Genomic DNA, 20,510 nt, shown 5'->3' with positions numbered 1-20,510 from the left:
GCAGCCTGAAAAGCAGGGGAAAAGTGTAGAGGTTGAGGAGTTTCAGAAAACTGCTTCTGTAAGGATACATAGTTAATTGCTCTTACAGCTTTCAACAGGCCAGCCTCTTTACAGACATTTACCATTACAGTCCTTCCAGGCCTCTCTCCCACCTGGAATGAATACAAATCATAAAATGAGACACATGGCAGTGGCGGACCATTTATGGCTGTCCCAAGCAGACACGTGCAGCTGCTGAACAGGTGTGTGCTATCTATATAAGGTGGCAGGGAGTAACAGAAAATGACTGAGGAATTCACCCAAAGAACACAGCAGACATGCACAAGTAGACTGAGTCACAGCTCGTTCACTGTGGCAATTAATCCAAGGCAAAACAGAGAAGGGAATGACTTCTCTGAGCCTAAAAATGGGCATTTAAATACCTGCCTCTCTTCCCTTTCTTACCTGTAGAGCCCATGTTTCTCCAAAATGAGAAATTAAAACCAAAAGTTTTCCTTGTTAGTAATATTTATTTAGGGTGAGGTGCACTGGGTTTGGAGAGAGCAGGAACTGTTTTAGAAACCTCAGGGGATAAAGTTTATTGGCTAATCTGGGCAGGATTTAAATCACAGGGCATACATTCCCACTTTTACAGACAGGATCATGGATCTGAACATCAGTGATCAGCAACTTTGTTTTGTTTTCTCTTTGAAAAAGCCTGCATCATCACTGATGTTTAGTACCCACAGCACTAAACACATAAGAAGAAATCTCTTCAATAGTCTTTGAAGACAAAAGGTCAAGAACAAATGGTGTCATGTATATTTCCTAATGGGAACACTGCCCTTACAGCCTTGAGTTACATTCTCCAAAGCACTTTGTCAGCCTAAAATACAGGTAGCATGTACTTGAAGCATTTTCAAAGACTCCTGCCTTACAAAATTTTAGAATAAGGCTTTCTGTGCTCCAAATCCAGTTTATTTCTCAAGTAGGCAGAGAAAGCTGAGTGTGTAAGGCAGTGTCTCTCTCAGGTACCAGCCTCATTGCTCAGTGCAGTGATCTACTATGTCCTGTTTCTTCCATGTGGGGCAGGGAATGCAGTAAGTGAGAAGAAGATGAGAGATTACATCAGAAGAAAAAGATCAAGCAGCCCACCACAGTTTTAAGCTTTGAGGCCAAGGTGACTGTAATTCAAGGAACTACAGTAACACACTCCCCTTCCCAACACATATCATGCCTCACCTTCCCCAGCACCAAAACCTTGCTGTAGGAACAAAAGGCAAAAAAAAAAAAAAAAAAGATTCTCATATATAAAGATGGGTCTAGAAAGCTCTTCTGCAAAGCCATAATTATTTAAAGCTGTCCACCTAGAACTGTTCTAAGGAGCACTTCCCTGTGTTTCTTTAACACCATGTAAAAAGTAGAGAGTATGCACAATCACTTTTTCATTGCCATAAAGGAACACTTTTTCTTTAGCAATGGGACTCAGTCAAGCTATCGAGATTCACAGAATCACAGAATGGTTGAGGCTGGAAGGGACCTCTGGAGGTCATCTGGTCCAAGACCCCTGCTCAAGCAGGGACACCTAGAGCTGGTTGCCCAGGACTATGTCCAGATGGCTTTTTAATATCTCCAATTGTACAAGCCACATTCAAAACTGGAGTCATCAAACTGGGTGGCAAATATGCACCAACACCATTCATATGTGAAAGGCTGGCATCCATCAAGACACTTGTGAAGGTCCTCAGATGTCACTCTTTCATTCAGGAGGGTCAATGTGAAAGATGTTGAAACGAGTTGGGTGTTGGTCTCTTTTCCCAAGTAACAAGTGATAGGATGACAGAAAATGGCCTCAAGTTGCAGCAGGGGAGGTTCAGATTGAACATGAGGAAAAAATTCTTCACCAGAAAGGTTGTCAGCATTGGAACAGGCTGCCCAGGGAAGTAGTGAGTCACCATCCCTGGAGGTATTTAAAAGGCATGTAGACATGGCACTTAGGGACATAGTTTAATGGTGGAGTTGGCAATGTTGGGTTAATGGTTCAGACCCTTCACTGATCTGAAGGGTCTTTTCCAACATAAATGACTCTCTGATTTTCATTCAGTAGTGTCCACCAGGATAGCTGCTAGTGGGTAGGGTGAGGACACCCATAGAAAGACCCTGTCTTTCCATTAAGGCAGAGTGCCTGGTCTCTTGAGGACTCCCATTGTCTTTAAAGGATTGTTAGAGAAAAATTATTTTTGTCTCCATGAAGGTCTGTTCCACATAGGGTGGAATTAAAGAAGAAAGAAGTCGCCTTACATCAGCAGAGGCACCATGCACCTTGTGATGATTCCTGGGACTGGTGAGGCTGGCCTGCTATTGGATGCACCCTAATTGCTGCTACTAAATGGGGCAGAGATAAACGGGAGTGGGCTACTGTGGGTGAACCCCTACAGCCCAACAAAGCTATGCAAAGGTTCTTAGAGCTGACACCAGGTTTCCTGTTCTCAGCCACATGGAGTGTGTGATCTCAAGTTTAGGTGGGTTTACTGGACTTTTCCTGAGCGCTAACTAGGGCTGGATGGGGGTACATGCATTCGCTAGCCAAAACTGGAGAGGGCCGGTCATAGCTACTGAACCCGTTATACTGGTGCCACAAGATGAAGTGGCATATCTTGTATCAACCTCATCAACTAGGTTCCAGATCCTCTCATGTGGCTGTATCAAGTGAGGACTGCTCTGCTGTGCTGTGGGAAGGTCATTGTTCTTGCCTGCAGCCAAAACAACACCCTCAAGAAGCCCATGGCAGAAAAAGAAGGGAAATCTTTCCAATTCTTATCTTTTATGGTAAATACGATGCTTTCCCTTGGACCTCACTTCATATTATGTTAAAAAGCTTATGGGAAACAGTCCCCTATTCACCTCACATGCCAGGACCACTCCCTCACGTGTATAAGGCATTTCTTGCACTAACCTGAAAACCTTGAGTCAGAGTTGAGGAATTATATCATTCTTCCTAGATCCCCTCTTACAATATTGGGATGGAAGCCATATGTTTTCATTCTCCTGGAATTTACCCAGTATTTTGAGATTTAACATTAATATCAGCAGACCAGAATGCTCTCCATCCGACTCCTCTCACAGGTTGCTGTTTTCTAATATTTTCCCCCTATTGCTAATGGGCTCAAGAGTATTTTGTCATCTAAGCAGAAAACTCTCCCTTCCAAACATTCATCAGAAAAAAATTAAGCAGTTCCATCTTTCTGAATCTTTATTAACAGACTTACACATTTTTTTTTTTAGTATATCCTCAACACTAAGTTTTGTTCCAAAACTGAAACATCTTCCTGTTATCTTCACGGAAAATGTATCTAGTTGTTTTTTAGCACACACACCCCTACAGTTTTTTGTACTTCAGAAGTCTAACTTTCATCAGATGTCACCTATTACTGCTTTTCCCCCTGTATCTAATGTTCTGCATATCTGCTTCTACTTGCTGCCTTCATTGTAGTTCAGTACAACAGCTTTTAGCTAAACCTATCATCTCTCTCGAATGTGGAAATATAGCTTTTTGGCTATTTAATACATTCTTCCTAACAAATTTTCCCCATTTCAAAACAATTTTTCCTCTGAAAAGTTTTCTTCCGGGTCTGTTTTACTCAGAATTTCCTTCTGTTGAGATATTAGGCTTTTAGAGACACACCACAACATATCAAACCACTAGCAAGAACACCCTGTTTCACATCCTAAAGGCTATTGCTTGGATAGTCCAAGTCCAGCTTCCAGAACCCTGAACCCCGTCCTGGCTGAACCAGTCTCATCTGTATGGTCACCAGCCACCTCTCAGCACTGACTGGTTTTCTCCTGCTGGGTCCTAAATGTTTTGGAGTAATTTTGCAGTCTTTTTCACATGGAAACAGGGGAGTCCTTGAAGTCCACAGGGCTGACAATGACTTCATCCAACTGTGGACCAAAGATAATTGGAGAAAAATGGTTAAGAGCATGGGTTAAACATGCTCAAAAGATGTGAACTGTTCTTCAGTAAAGCTCTGGTTTCTCAGTCAGACTTTCACCTGAATCCTCTGCTCCTGCCATCGCAGCAGGGCTTCCTGGCACATGCACAGATGTGGGAAAAACAAAAGCCGAGACAAGGAGGTCACTCAGCCTTAGGGGAGAGTGGAAGACCATGCAAAGGCTTCTCTTCCCTGCAAGAGATGTCTCCACCCTTCTCCCTGCAGACCTTTGGCTAGAAAAGTTGCTAACACTTGGCTTGCCATGCAGTGGAGAAAGACACTTGAGTAACCTGCAAGAACAGACCCACACTGTCATCACAAAAACAGTCACAAGAAAGGAAGAAATTGCTCCAGTGGGCTTGGAAGAAAATCCCCGGTATTTTTGTCTGATTTCCAGCCATTCAGGATAAGACTCTACTTGATCCTTTTAGTTGTAGATACCTGGGCCAGTTGCTCCAGGATTTCTTCATAGTTGCTGGAGACACATGGACATTTTTAGAGCCCAGTGATCTCACACTACAGCACAGCTTGTCAGAAGAGAAGACAGGGTTGAGCAAAGGTTTCAAAAATATACTCCCAACAAACAAGACATGCACAGAAACCCTAACATAGTCATGGTTTGTCCTGGTATGCCTGACATGACAAACAGCTTTTCTCTTCCCAGACCCTCGTGCCTCCCATGCCACATTGACCTCAGCCAATGCCTGGTGCAGCAGCCCCTTGTAGAAGCAATGCTGTAAAGACTAACTGGAGGCTGAGTTTGGACCCCAGCTAACCCAAAGCGTCAATGAGCAAAAAAGCACCAGGCAGGTTTTGCAGCCAGGCACCAGCACCACAGGCTGCCTCATCTCACAGTAACCCCCTGGGCACAGGATGCAACACTGCGCGAAATGCTATCAGCAGCTTATTTTAGGTAGCTGTGCATCAGGAACCCTTGGCCAAAATAAACCCCTAGGCTTGCTCCAATGTGTCTTTTTTTTTTTTTTTAGAAAATAATTTATATAGGTGGTCTTTCGTGAAAGAAAAATATTTTTGTGAGCCTGTGCGATATTTCACCATTTTTTAAAGAAAAATTGGTCTTCACAGTGGATCATAAGAAGCAAAACATCAGCTTGAATAACATTCACACCTACAGTTTTCTGTCCTTATCAAGAACAACAGGAACCTCCAGGTGATATCGGGGAGCCAGGCTACAGCTGGCACCTACCCAAAGAAAAATTAAAATGGCAACTACATAATAAAAGATGTTAGTTCTTTTAAAATATTTTCAGTAATAAGAGTCATTTGAGCTTTAAAAACAGTTCTTCAAATGTTTGTTTACAACATTTGTACAATGATTACACCTTATTTTCTCAGTGCTTCAGTTCTCTACTAACTCTATACTGTGAGAATGAAGATTTGGTTAAAGTCTAGGTAATGTGCCAGCAGTCCGGCACGTCTGGATTCTCAAGAATCCATCGCTACGGAAATAAAAAGGAAATTAAACCACTGGAAAAATGAAAAAAGTATGTTAGGTTGCCATGGAGCCCGATTAAATTTGGAGGTAAGATTTAACCCCCGCTAAATTCACATCATTATGCAGTGAATACGGCAGGAGGTTGAAGGGCCCCATGCTGCTGCTCGGCCCTCAGCATTGCCCCAGGTCCTCTCTGAAATGGCCCAAGCACAGAAATCCTCTCCTCAAGATGCAGAGCGGGCACCACCAGCTTCCAGACAGCTCTGGCCACCCAAACCCTAAATATCTTTCTACAGGTTTCTCAGTCCTCTGATGTAATTTTAAAAAGTAGTGTCACTCCAATGGGTATAAAATTTAGCTATCTAGGTCAGACTGTTTCAAACAGTTCCATGAGTCAGTGCTATTACACTGCAGCCTGTTTGTGATATATTACACTGTAATATATATAGCACTGAACAGCCTCCTCTGAGATGGTCCCTCTTACAACTTAAACATTGTTTGTAGTCTATCAAGCATGCCTGAAACAGCCTCAAGAACAGCCATCATAAAGAAACTGGGTTTAAATTGATTTTTTTCTACAGTTTTTCTCTTCTTCAAGTACAGACCAGTATAATGCATTATAGCAGTACTACTACTACTTTTCCATGAAGTCTGTGATCTGGAGGTTTTTTCAGCAGTGGACACAAACTCTGAAAATGAGCTGGTGTTACAGTACTGCAAGTCAGTCAAAGGATCCCTGAGATGAACCCTTTCACTACTTACCTATTCTTTATTAGCAGTAAGTAAAATCAGTAATCAGATAGTAAGCACCTTCAAAGTAAAAGCTGCTGTTCTGGAATTAAAAGCCCTAACTTCTCAAGAAATTTTACAGTTAAAGGTAAGAGCACTTCTGTCAAATATCACATTGCTAGGTAATGAATTCTTATTTATGAAATAATTTTTCAACTAAATCCATGTTTTCAACCAGTACTTTAATTAAAAGAAAAATTCAAGTTCTGGTCAGCTGAAACCCCTGACCGTAGTTGCAGTTATACCCATACGGCCATCTTTTAATTCTAACCAGACAACAAAAATCTGCCTGAGAATCCCGAAGGCCAGAGTTCAAACTGTAACTGCTGAGGAGAGCCATGTATGTAACGCAGAACAAAAAGCACATTTACCACCATGATTTTATACTGCAGTTGGGTATTTCAAGAAGTTACAAATTACATGTACAGGGGATCCTAAACATGGGCATAACACAGCCCCTCTGCAAGTTCTGCTGGCTCACTGCTGCAGTTTTAAATCGGACATGCCTGTAAGATGGTACACACCTCTACTTCAAAACTGCAGCTCCCCAGTTCACCTGTGTGGCATTCTAAACACCCACATCCTTGTATTCCATTTCTGAAATGCCCCAGTACCATCCACTCCACCTTCCCTTCCCAACCCGTCAATATGCAAGGGCTTCCAAAATAGCTACTCCTGGCCCTGCCAGCAAGTCCGTGCATTACCTAAGTGTGCTGCTTCCCTTCCTCAGGGCTCATTTTTTGGTCTGGGGAATGGTAGTAAATAAAAATCCTCCTTCTGTCAGAGAAGTGCTGCAAGGAAGGAGGCTAACCACCAATTTGAAGCATGCACATACTTAGCTGGAATATTACTCCACATTCAAAGTTTCTTCTGCTCCAAAACACACTTTTTTTTTTTTTTTTTTTTTTACGAGCAACATTTCTCTGGAGTAACTCCCTGGATTCATTGCCAGAGGCTGAGCCCCATCTGCACATGTTGCTCCCACCGATCAAACAGGGCTATGGAAGCATACTCCAGCACAGCTGGGCAGCAGAACAGCCATTAATGCAGGAGCCCTAGTCGCTCAGGTCTGCCAGGCATTAGCAAATCCCTCATAGCATTTGGCGAACTCCCACCGGTGTCGCAGGGAATTCAGGTGGTGGGAGTGGTGGCAGGGTCTCTTCCCAAAGATAACTTACTTTCCCCCAGCCTTCAGAAAAGTTACCCAGGAGGAGAAAGTGGAAAGGAGCTCATGAGGCCTAGAGAGCTACATCAGTCCTGGCAATTAGTCAGGACTACACAACATTTGGGGAGACGCACACAAGCAGTAAAATAGACAGGCAGATGATTGTGATGACTAGCAGATGTGAGGGCAAGAACAGAAACATGGAGCTCTTTGCTTCGGTTATGTTGTGAACTCATGTCCCAGGGATACTTGCCACCACAGTGTTTTAAGATGCAGGGGTGCAGAGGAAAGGACTGAGGAGCTGCTGTTAAGCAGTGACAGAATATAAGCTTTCTTTGCTGTCTCTACCCTGTATTTGCAGAAATAAAAAAAGATACTCCCAAAATAACACGCATCCAGTACCTTTGTGGACTTTGTGCTGACGCTGGTTTTAAACCACCTGCCGGTTTCAATGTGCCCACAACAACCTTGTGTACCCTTCAGCCTGCAAGAACAAAGCAAAACTGTGAGCACTTCTGTCATCTCCAGGTGCTACACAACACTTAGTCAGGTAGTAAATAACAAGGATGAGTTACTCTGTCCATTTACATTGTGACTATTTGCCCATAGAATTCAGACAAAATGTTTTTCTAATACCGCCAAATGCAAAATACTACATCTGGAAACCAGGAGCACAGATGTTGTCAGTACCAGATGGGAGAGACTGCCTTGAGAAGCAGCACATGGACTTTAAAAATCACTGCAAGTAACTGACTCAGCATGAGCCCTAGGCATGCCGTAATACCATGTTAAAAACAGCAGGCACAGTCTGTGGACACAAATATCAAGAGGTTGAGAAGCAATCTTAGCACTGTTTTTAATCTGTGGTATGTAGAACACTGGGCTAGCAACTGGTGCTGGGTTGTGAGATGCACAGGAACCACAAAGCTCCAGAGAAAAGGTTTCCAGCTTCTGAATCCAATATATACAACATAAAGCTTCAAGTGCTCATTTTCCACAGTTCATCCAAGAGCTGAAGGGATTAGTGGATAGCACGAGACAGACTGTGACTTTTCAGCCTTGTTGATAAGGACACAGCAATCCACAGGTTGAAGATGAAGTTCAAAGACCGATATGGAAATATGAATTAATTTCTCAATAATGACCACAATCAAATGTTAGAACAGGTTCTCCAAGTACACGATGAATTGCCACTACTGAGCACCTTTAGGGTAAGACCCGGGAGGCACACTGAGACATAGCTTTCAAAATAAGTTATTCAAATAAGTGATAGAGAGGGGGTGGAGAAGGGAATTGTTGCAAGTGGACAGTCCATTCTGGAGCGAGAAGGGCATCCACAAAGGGACCAGCCTGTGCGTGTAATTCGCGTGCCACACATCTGACACGCTCAGATCACTTGCCTTGCTGCACGAGGGCAGTGACAGAATCAGAAGCCTCACACTTCAACCATTCACTTGCAGGGGAGACAATTTTCCCTTTGCTTGAGGTGCAAACAGTATAATCCCTGGGTAGCACAAGTTTCACAATTTTCTGAAGCAGATTTGCTACAAGAAAAGGTAGAATAAAGTTAACATATGTTTCAGGGGTACAGGAGTACATGAACTGCCTGGTCATGCCATTCGCATGCTGAAACACAGACCACAATCAACTACATAACATCAGAAGGGAAATTTTCCAGCTTTGACAGTGAGACCACCTCTGCAGCACCGAAGTGTCACTTGCCTGATGGGAGTGCAGCGAGAGATTATTTCCCCAAAGCCGTTCAGGCCTTGGATGTTTGTTGGGTCTCCTGAAGCATGCAGGCCAGCTACAGGGGTATATCAGTAAAAAGAGGGTTATTGCTACAGATTAGATTAGCCTGGCCAGCTTCCTTGTGCTCTGTCTTGGCCAGATCTCTCCAAGAGTCTGCACTTCTCCATTCTCTGAGCTCTCCTGATCAGTGATGAAAACTCAGCACAGTATTTTGCAGGATCAGCCAGCCTAGGCAATTAGTTCCTGCTGGCTTACTAAACCACCCAGCCAAGAGTCAATGTGATAACACTGGAGCAGGTAGTATAGCTTTCCTTAACATACATGCGAACCACCAGTTTAGGCTCTAGCAGCTGCTTTGCACAGTTCCTGGCAAGATTCTCTTTTTCCAGCATGACGACTCAACTCTTTCCTACTGGGAAAATGACTAAGGTTTGGGAGGTTAACTACTCCCTTCACCAGGCAGTCTTGCCTATAGGATATGGAGCTCATCTTTTTCTCATTGAGATGAAGCAGAAGAGATTACAGCACTGCTACTGCAGCAAAACATGACTGCTATGTCTAACGCTCACACTCAAGGGACATTACACCCTTTGATATATCTCCCTTTTAAGTTGCTGAATGAATAAAAACCCTATTTTATCGCTGAAAATGGCAGCTTCAGGTATTTACGGTATTAACACACTAAACATGTAGTAAGGAATACTCAAAAAAAGCTGGCATGCAAAGAGAATCTGCATTTCTTTCACAGGTTCATCTATTTTGTCTCTGTAAGGGCATGCTGAATACTGATTTCAAAAATATTAAATATTCCATATTCCATCATGGAAGGAGGGAAGGGAAATAGTTGCCATTGTTCTGGCAGATGCGCTTATTTAGAGCGCCATTTGTCTAATGCCTCCCTCTCCCCATCACAAGACTGAGCTCATCTTACACAGCACGGATAAGGCTGGGTTCTAGCAGTAGAACAGACCAGAACACTTACTTGTATTTTCACAAACAGTAAAACAGCAGTAGAGCAAGAACATATTTCTTTAGTTCCTCTCAATTTTACCATTACATAAATTCCTTATGGAACTTGGTGTACGTACCACCACTTGCTTAACCATAGCTATTTTGCTGTTTCGGTATCTGACCCTGCAAAGCTAAGTTTGGTATTCTAGAAGCTTAAGGATGTTACCCAAAATAACTCTGAAGCTTTTATGATGAGGAACTGAGGAGTTGAGGTAAAGAAGTTTCAGGTGACAGGCAGATGGTTTATGTTGCCCAGCTGCATTATCAGTTCTCAAGTTCAGAGGGAAACAATTACATCTTGAAAAGGGACAACACAAGCTTCATGATTACTTCCACGGGAGCACATTGTCTCTGCTACCTCCACAGGAGTTTCCACTACAGGTGTTACAAAGTCTTGAAGACTGGAGTTTCTCCAGCATGACTTAACAGAGAGGTTAGAGCTTGTCTGAGCTCTGGAGCAGATTAGAAACAAGCACACTTTTTACAGTCCATTTATTTTTGCTCCTAGAGCAGGAGGAGCAGCAAGTAGAATGCTGCATGCCCCTAGCTTTTATTTAGCTTTTACCTGCTCAACCCCCATTGACCATTGGTATGTAGAAGCATCAGCTTTTAGGACAGAGTGAAAGCAAAGACTTTCAACCTGTAAATAACTTGAAGAGCAAATGCTGACTTTGTTTCCTACCATCTTGACTCATGAATTGAGGTATGGAAGGGCCCCTGACTTGGAGTAGCATACAAAATGGAGTACATCACAGAACAGACTGGCAGGCTTTAGCTCAGACCAGACACTATCTAGCAGGCCTAGGACTGCTCCTCAACAGGTTTTAAAGTCAAGTTGAAACCAGATTAACAGTGAGAGAGGGCAAAAATGGTTGTCTAGAAACTGTCACTAAAGTGAAAGATGAATCATATCTCACTTGACTAATCTTCAGTAAATTGAAGCAGATGTGTACATTCATGAGGAAAAAGAGAGTACCTTGAATAACATCTAAAACCAAGCATTACTGTGTACCCCATCACTGTTTCTACACACAGAGTGGCCAATAAGGTCCACCAATATTTTGTCATCAGTATTTAGATGCAAGAATTACCTGAGGCAAGCAATGTTTAGCATAAATTTATTTGCACAAGAATTTCAGAATCATTAAGGTCCAAAACCCAGTTTCCAAGAATGACAAGTGAACACCACAGTGCAGAACAGTAGACAAAGTTACTGTGACCAATCTCACATTTGGGCTTATCACGAATCCAAATATTTCTAGTATCTTGTTCTGCCAGCAAAAAAAAACCAACTCATTTCTTCCAAAGACATATAAGACAGATTTTCCAAGAGCTGACTTCTTTTAATAGTAAAAAATAATAGGATAAACATAGGAAAAAAAAGGCCTTTAAATTTCAACATAAAGTGCAATTTTAATCAGAAAGAGACAAGCCCAAACCAGACACTTCAATGAGTGGTCTTCTCTTCCAATACAAGTGAGAAAACAGAGTGCTCCAACAATTCCCCCCCAAGTTTCTACAACTATATCCCAGCATCCCACCTTTAACTAGTTTCAATGAAATTAAAGAACATATGAAATACACTTCACCATATTTTAAAAATGGTTAAGACTTAGATGCAAAGGCTACAAGTATTACTATCCATTTGGCTCTCCCAATGCCCAAATTAGACTGAGCTGCCAGTGACTATGGTCAACTTATTCCTGTGCCTAACGCTTATGGCACCCTGATTGAACAAGCTGAATGAGAGGGATAGTAAACAAGTACCATCAGTATACTGACAGCTTAGAACTGAAGCAATTTGTTCAATTTCTCTAAAAGGCCTTTTTCCCCAAGCCCTCATATAGTGATAACCAGAGGTGACTACCAATATTAGTAGTTATTCTAGTGATCAGAAACCCACAAAGCCTAGGCACAAAACATACCAAATACTTAACCCCAGAACTCAATCCCAGAAGACAGGTCTTTAAGTTTCGGTAAAAACCTTTAGGTATTTGGACTAGACTTAAATACTACCTACTGCTTTGTACACAAGGTTATTAATGTTAAAGTGTGAGGGTCCTTTGAAGATTGTTACTCAAAAGCAAGCAGTAGTCTTCAATCTCCAGCTTAGTGATTGACCAAACTAGCTGAGGACAAACACAGCAACAATTAAATCTTGAGCTGAGGGAGCATGCAGTATGCTTTACCTTTCAACTTTTCAGGACAGCCATGGATCAGCATAGGGATTTTACCAAAGTGACTAAAACCCAGTCTACTACTAGGTCTCCTTTATCAAACAAAAAAAGTCTATCTTACAATGAGGAAGTTATACCAATAACTTGTATGTCAAGGGGGACTAGGCAATAAATATTGACAACAGATGCTTAACCTCAGACTGGCTTAGCCCAGCAGAGTTTAAAAGCTACAGGAAGAAAACAGCTATTTTAAACTGCACAGTCTAGTTTACTAGAAGCCTAGTCCTGATGAATGATGCACTGATACAAGACTTGCAGTCTAGCATTACTGCAGCTTTGTTTTGATCCCACTGCCCAGAGGGAATGTGTTAGAGTAATAGTCTGAAGAACAGTAGTCTTTCTCTAACCTTCACTTGACACACAAGTGAGCAACAGAGGATAGAGCAGGTTTGCAGAGGCATCATTAAATACTGAAAGGAGACTGGATCAAGCAGGCAGCCTAGACTTGGCCTACAGTCATCATTTAACTTTCACCTAGTGCTTGTTCTTACATTACTCCTTGCTACAGAGGCCACCATAAACCTGAACTCAAACCAGCTAGCACACACCAAATTAAGCTACTGCCACGTGCAATATCAGGCTGCTGGGACAACTTGAAACAGGAAGGGGTAGGCTGCACCACAGTGATGAAAAGCTATTGTGTATTCCAGCTTTACCTGCCAAGCCAGGATTATTTTGAAGGCAATAACATGAACAGTGTCCCAGCAATCCCTTAAACAGTAGGTCCAGTGCAGTAGGTAGTGTGCAGCTTCAGTATACAGTTTAACTATTCAAGAGCTTAACATCTAGCAGCCAGGCTACAAAGCATCAATGTTTCTAATACACCAGAGCAACTTAAAAGAAGGACAGGGAACACTGCAGTCCTACAAAGCTTAAACCCAAGTCAGCTGTTCAGAGAGCAGCCATTCAATATAAAGCTTCCTTGGAGGACTCAGCAACAAGCTACATTAGCAAAAGCACAACATTTATGGCAGGAAGATTAAATTCTCCATAGCACTCTCTCAGTGTGAATCCATTAGAGCCTTTTTTCTAGCACTTCCTCTTCCAATAGATGCACCTGGCCTGATGTTCAGCAGCCAAGGCATTCAAAGACTAGTAAAACTTAAGACTGTTTCAAGCTTGTAAGGACTCCTCCTGAGCATCTGACCAATATTTCCACATGAGCCGATGGACAGGAACCGTTTCTAAAGATCAGCCATGAGATCGCACAAGACAGCTACATGAGTATAAGGTATTTGATATGCAAATCAAATATGTCCCTCCAGGCAATGGTTTACTTCTGCAGTGGGTATAACTTAGGTTGTCTTTAAAAAGATCTATTTAAGAGTTGACAGCAATTACAAACTCCTAAGCAAAAGAATTCCTTCTTTCTAGTGACACTATACTAGACCAAGTATTTCCTTGCATGCAGAAGTTATTCATGCCTAGGTTTGCATTCCAGCGGTAAGCTTGCACTAAGTTTAACACATATGACAACACTGGCATCATGTTAGGTTTGACTACTTGGAAGGCTTTTTAAAAGTCTTGGGTGAGAGATGCCTTGTCTGTAAGCTACACCAAGTCCAAGCCACAGTTGATGAAAAAGGCTGGGTTCACTTTTAAGTTTAACTACTTTGGCTGACTATGCTAGAAGCCTTTAATTAAAAAAAAAGCCACAAACAGAAGACACCAAATTATCTGTCTATTTGCTACTGGAGTTCCTTACAAGACTGTTCAAAAACTTAAGTGTATTTGGCTACAGCCTGTTTTCAAGATCATATCCCTCCCTGCCTTCCTAAGCTAAATGAAGAAGTCTGAACAAGAGTAGCCTCACTGCTCCATTGAGGCCAGCTTTATGAAGTAGTTAGGAAAAGTGAGAGAACTTGCAATATAACTAGAAGTTTTTGGTCCTATGAGGAAGAGGCAGTTTTTTACCGCCATTTAAGTGCTGTACTGCTACTGTTTTTCACCTTGAACAGCAACCATACATTGGTGTTTCACCTGCTTTCTGCTTTACCTTCTAAGCTTAAAAAAATTGTTTGATCAGGCACTTTGGTCTCACAAGCTTGCAGAGACAGCCAGAAGTCATAAAAAAGGTTTAGCAAACATTCTTAAACATTGCACCTGTACATATTAAATAGCTCTAAGATTTGCCTTTCTAGTCTACTTCCCTGGTTAGGCAAAGGAAACTCAAGATCATTTGCTATATGTATTTTACTATTGCAATTCAGTAAAAATCATCCAGTTAATATACCAGTTTCTGATACCACTATATACATAACTGGGGAATTTTTAACCTTCCTTATAAAGCACAAGAGTTTCAAAGCAGCAGGTTCAGCACATACCCTTGAGGAAGGTCAGCCCCCTATACCTCCAAGGAAGTACATACTCCTCCAGAGGCTATTCTGAAAACGGGCAGACTTTCAACACATACAGCTTCTGTGGAAAGCTCTGCTTAGGGTTTATGTAACTCTTCAAGTGAGCGTTAAGACCAGCAAACAGGAAGAGTTTTACACTAACCACTCAAAATACCATCTCATACAGTGACCAGGTGACAGTGATAAACCAGTAAGCCCACCCCTTAAGTGGTGACAGAAAGACAAACCTTTGGGACCTGCCTGAAGTTGTACAAGAAATTTATTTCAGGAGGCACTTTAGGAATTTATGTTGTGGGAGGAGTGCACATCATCCTGCAACTTAGTGGTTTGTGGTTTTTTGTTCCCCCACCCCACAAACACCTTGCCGTGGACCCACAAGGAAGAAAGTTGGCCCAAACCTCAGTGTAAGAGCTGCACTGCTTTCCAACTGTGCCAAAAATTGTTTTGAAAGCTGCAGTCAAAGGCTTTATCTTGAGCCTGGACTCAACAGTATTCTTCATCCTAACTATTTAAACTGTGGTTCCAATTCTATTTAAGGCTTCAATGCCTCATTTCAAGGACTTTTCATATTACCAAGTTTTAGATCATGTTTTGGTGCATGTTTACAGATGCTACATTCCAAATTTTTGTACTGAAGAACAATTTAGACAGCTTATGCTTTTACTATTCCATCTTCAACTTCCAAGAAATTAATCTTGAACTTGAGGCAAGACCATACATCCTAGGTACTACAGGAAACAACATTTAGGGCCTCTACAAGACAGACAGTATCCATACAGTAACCAGCCAGAAAGTAGAAGTAGCCCAAGCAAGACACAAGCCTGCTCTTGCACAGTTAGCTCAATAGAAAGTTGGCCAGAACTTGAACTGAGGAAGTATAGAGCAATGAGGTTAGGGAATAGAAAACAGTCTTGTTGCTTTTCCAGGAGTGGCTTCTGCTCAAGATATTTTAGTGTCTTTCTTCTATTAACTAACCCAGTTTACTGAATACTCTTAGATCATACACTAATAGCCATTTCCAGAACTAGTACTGAGTTTTGTAACTACTCCTCTAACATTTGGCTGATGGTTCTCTCCTCCTAATGAGGAGGTAATAAGGCTTCTTGGCATTTGTAGAGATACACTGAAAGGTTCATAGCAGGTCACCTGGTTGCATACTTCTACCGCACACCAGGAAATGGACAGTCCAATGCAGTCATGTTTCCATTAGAAAGCCTCCAACTGACAGTTTTTACTTGTCTATGTATACACTCAGCATCTTGGCCTTCAGCAGCCTCCACTCAGGAACACTCAGTTGAAACGATCAATTGCAAGGCAGCCAAGTGGGGTAGGACTGGCTGTACGGCACAGCATTTGCAAGATAGTAGTTGCTGAAGTTTACATCACTAACATAAGGTGCTGGCTGGTAGTAACAGGTAACATTAGTGGCATTAGGGATGATGTTTTGTTCTGCCAGCACTTTGAGTGCCAGCAGAGATATCAAGTTGAGTGTCTGCCTTCGCTCATGTCCCATGAGACAGACTGTGCTCTCATTCACCACCCTGCGCAGAATCATGAGGTAGTCATATTTGCTCCTCTCTTCTTTGGAGAAGTGGTTCTGGAGGTAGGTTTCTAGTTTGCGCTGCTGATCCAGGATGTCTGGGAAGTCTATGAAGAATCGGGAGCACATGTAGCGTTCTAACGTTTTGATCTCATCCTTATCCATGGGCCTGAAGTCTCGTACTAAGAGGTTACTATACTTCAGAAGCCCACCACCTCGGATCTCTTCAGGATTTTTGGTAGCTATCAGCTTGTTCTGGAGGTGATCAAAAGCTGCTTCAAAGTCTCCATACATGCTCTCCCCGATCACAGTTGGATGAAAGTGCTCCGACATGGGTGTTTCTGAGTAGTCATAGTAAAAGAGCAGGGAGTCCAGTATGATTTGGAAGGAGTCCACACTGAACTCAAACTGTCGCCGTATACAGTCTACAAATTTGAGCTCCACATTCCTGCCATGTTTGTTGGAGAGTGATATCAAGCTCCAGCGGTCACATTCTGTATACACTTTGACTAGCTTCTGGATGTAGGCTTCCTTCAGTGTTACTGGACTAATTTTTAGCTTGCTTACTCCTTCTGGCAGGAAATTCAAGAGGGATCGCAACACCACATCTCGAACTAACTGAAACTCTGCCTCACTTGGAAGAGAAACTTGAAAAATGAGATCCAGGTCTTTGCATCCCAGCCCATTATCCTTGACAAGGACATGACCAGCTGCAGAGCCATTCAGACGGACATCGTGTACCACAATGCCTGCTTCACTCAGCCTATTCCGAACAGTCTGAACAATGTCCTTCAGAGTTATCTTCAGGGTCGGGAAGTTACCTCGTCCATGGATCGGAACCACCTCTGTAAGAACCTCATGCAGTCGGCTGACCTGCTCCCAGTTCAGTACACTGCACGACATGCAGTCTGTGTTACTTCCTTTGCCTGCCATCTTAAGGTTTTTCTTCTCCAAAGAAACTGTAGGGAGGTGGAATATAAAAAAAAATAAGACAAGTCAGCCTTTTACACTTCCTAGATATCTTATACTCTGCTTTTCTACAGATAGAAGAAGCTTGTCTACACAGAGATGCAAATGAGAAAGAAAATTCTAGGTACAAATGATTACAAGCAAGCCTTTCACCTGAAGTGATACTCAGCTTCTCTATTGGTGCAAGCAAAACCTTTAGTTGTCATTTTCCTTTTTTTGGTGAGGCAGCAGTAAGTACTTCAACAAAGTAGTTTGTATCAAAGAAAAGTTAACAGAGATGACACATAAGCTTTGCCTAAAGTTTAAGATCATCTGCAGCACCAGCTGAAGCCAGTGAGAGCCATAACTGCAAAGCACTTCTGAAAGTTCAGCTTTGAACTTGTTTCATTTTACGTAAAGCTCAAACTGCTCTCTCCAACTAACAACAGTTGAAGACACTCAGGTGTTAGTTTCGGCACTTAGACATCCAGTCAACTGAAAGCACTTTAATTATGCCAGAGATGCAAGATTTCTTCCTTTTCATAGAAGTTTTTCCTTTCTTAACCATCCAGCATCTACCACTCACAGGAAAAAGCCCAACTACGCCTGCTCCTGCAAAAAAACTACAGCCCTTCAGCTGCAGAGTCAGGTAACAGCTATTCAATTTGCACTGCAGTCTCTGTAAGCGACTTTTTACCCTTCAGATATGTTGCAGAATTAAACCACTTGTTTGGAAATATTCATACCTGCCCCAGCCTTTCGCTCATTTGTGGAGGGCTTGTAAGAGATTGCATACGTTCAGATGATGTATATCATGTTAGTACCACTCTTTAACACTAAAGACTTGAGAACCTCACTGACCAGACTTGGTCACAGCCTCATCTGAACTTTTGCACTTTAAGGAGGCTTGTCACAGCTGACCACATCATTCTCTTGTGCTTAAGTGGCTTGTGTTTTGAAGCATGTAGATACTTACATATGTTCTACAGACGTGCAACTCCAACTGGTATTAATACACTTTTCTCTTTTTAAGTGTTCCAGGTTTCTATTGTGGCCAGGTGCTTCCTGACAGCTACAGTCTAATTGAGGCCTCACCTTCTTCTGCCCCAAGTACTTGAAGACTACAGCTGCCAAGGTCAGAATAGTCAAACTTAAGGTAGTTAACTCTTACCTACCAGGAATTGTTTAAAGCCCAACCATGTTGTTTCATAGCATGCATCAATGTAGTGCACAGAACACATTTCAAGCAAGATTCAAAAAGCAGCTATTGTCATTTCATGCCTGTCCTCTTCCAGCTATTAATTTCTGAACAGCTCATGTGACCTGTCACATCCTCTACAGAAGAGAGCCAAATCCTAGATAAAATAGACAGTAATGTAAAAATGCTCCTGGGGAATCAATTTCCATCCTTGAACATGAGCTGCTGCATTACAAGCTCTGCTGCTGTGGGTCACATCAGCTCCAGCAACAAAACAAACTGTGACTTGCAAGATGATTAGTCCAGGACAAATCAAGGGATTCTTCAAACTCAATCCTTAAGGCTGCACTGCAGCATAAACCCAGAGGCATCAAGCCTGCCAGCAGTTACCCTCAGGTACTTCAAATGAATTCAAGTACATTTTCCTCTTAAAACCACTGTATTTTCGTTAAACTCTAAGATCACTAAATAACACAAGAGTCTCCCATGACTTCTAGTTTCTGCTGCAAGTGCTTTCAGCTACTACTTCCAAAAGCATTCCCTCTCCTCCTTCCCATTTGTAGTCTTCTCAGCAGCTAAGGCAAAAGGCACAGCCCACGCAGTGACCGGAAAGGGCTGGGAGCAGTGCCTCCCATCCCACCATGCTCCCTTGCTTCTGCTTGGTGATCCTCACCTAGGAGGATAATGCACATTGCTGCCCTTGCAAGGGGAAGATTAAGTACTTCATTTCCAGTTCACTAGAGAGTTCAATTTTCAGGCTGTCAACCTAGAAAGCCTCCCACCCCCAAATCACTCCACGTGTTCGCCTGCTCCACAAGATTTATGTTAGTGGCAACAGGATCTTAGTGACTTTAGCATACTTGGGACACTAACAGTTTGCATGCCCCTTGTTTCCCTGCCAACATTTTCCATCACAAGAAGACCTGATACCTGTTTCACTGGAAAGAAAACAACTCTGAAGCTCAGACAAGCACTACCAAGAGTAGTTTTTAATACCAAAAATAAAGACTGTTGTAGCTTCACTTGGATGCAAACCTCAAATCAGAGGCTGAAGGAGTGAGAACAACATACCTTCACCTTTGTCACAACCTTACTCTGCAGCAGATTTCCCTGTAAGGCATAACCTGACACAACACTTACAAGAATTTAGACGCCCGTGCCTGCAGCCAGCGGCACCCCCGTGACACCGCAGCGTTACAAGTCGCCTTCAAACCCGAGCAGCGCTCCAGGCGGGGCGGTTCCGCTCCCTTCACAAGCCGCTTTCCCTTGAGAGGGCGAGCTGAAGGCGCTTCGCTGCGCCCGAAGGGGCGACTCAGACGGCGCACCGCACACCCGCGCTCACCGGGGCCACGCGGAACCTCCCGTTAAGCCATTTTAACCAATAACCGTCATTTAAACAAGCGTTACCAAGCGGACCCGAGAGCCGCACCCGCCGCTCCTTACCGGTCAGCTCAGCCGCACCGCGTACCCCGAGCGACCGCGCCAGCCTCACGCGCGCAACCGCCCATCCCCTGCGCCCGCCCTTTATCGCCGCGCCGCCGGCCGGCCCCGCCCCCCCCCCCCGCCCTGAAGTAACCGGCGGGCGGGGCACGAGGCGGTGGTACCGCTAACGGCCGCCCCCCGTTGACGGCTGCTGCGGCGGGGCTCCCTAACCCTCCCGTCGCGGGGCAGAGGGGGCAGGTTTGGCCGCTGTTGGGGCCGCCGGGCGCTCGACCCGGGAGTCCCGCGGGGATTGGGGTGGGGAAGCGGACGGGGGTGGCCGGCTGAAGCCCTCACACACACACCCACCTCCGCCTCCAGGGGCTTGCCCAACGGCCGCTCTCCGCACCCCTCCTTCATACATGTACGACTGTACATGGAAGGTAAAGCAATAGCGTCAAACATTTCAAGGGAATACATGGTTTTCCCGAAGGTACCTTGTCTTGGACAGAACGACTGTCAGCGCGTAGCTGATATTGTCAGGCTTCACTAAGAGTTTGCTACGGCACCACATCGGAAACAGCCAAGCCAGGAGTTAATAATAAAAAACAAAACAAAACCATGACAAATATGCGCTTGCAAGGACGTGGTGGCAAAAGTGTTA

General features: G+C 43.4%; 1 protein-coding gene across 1 annotated transcript; it reads right to left on the bottom strand.

Moving 5' to 3' along the window:
* Positions 1-14,983: 14,983 nt before the first annotated feature.
* Positions 14,984-19,919, bottom strand: TENT5C (terminal nucleotidyltransferase 5C). Its single transcript, XM_075107660.1, has 2 exons — positions 19,871-19,919; positions 14,984-17,240 (listed from the first exon to the last, which is right to left on the bottom strand). Exon 2 carries the CDS (start codon positions 17,212-17,214, stop codon positions 16,045-16,047), a length of 1,170 nt encoding a protein of 389 aa, XP_074963761.1. The 5' UTR covers positions 17,215-17,240; positions 19,871-19,919; the 3' UTR covers positions 14,984-16,044.
* Positions 19,920-20,510: the final 591 nt, after the last annotated feature.

Source organism: Phalacrocorax aristotelis, chromosome 1, assembly GCF_949628215.1.
Source record: "Phalacrocorax aristotelis chromosome 1, bGulAri2.1, whole genome shotgun sequence".
NCBI lineage: Eukaryota > Metazoa > Chordata > Aves > Suliformes > Phalacrocoracidae > Phalacrocorax > Phalacrocorax aristotelis.
The sequence above is the reverse complement of the archived record's forward strand: the minus strand, read 5'-3'. Positions and strand labels throughout refer to the sequence as shown.

Excerpts from the sequence above, each read along its gene's own strand:
- TENT5C (XM_075107660.1), bottom strand. The coding sequence starts at position 17,214 with ATGGCAGGCAAAGGAAGTAACACAGACTGCATGTCGTGCAGTGTACTG.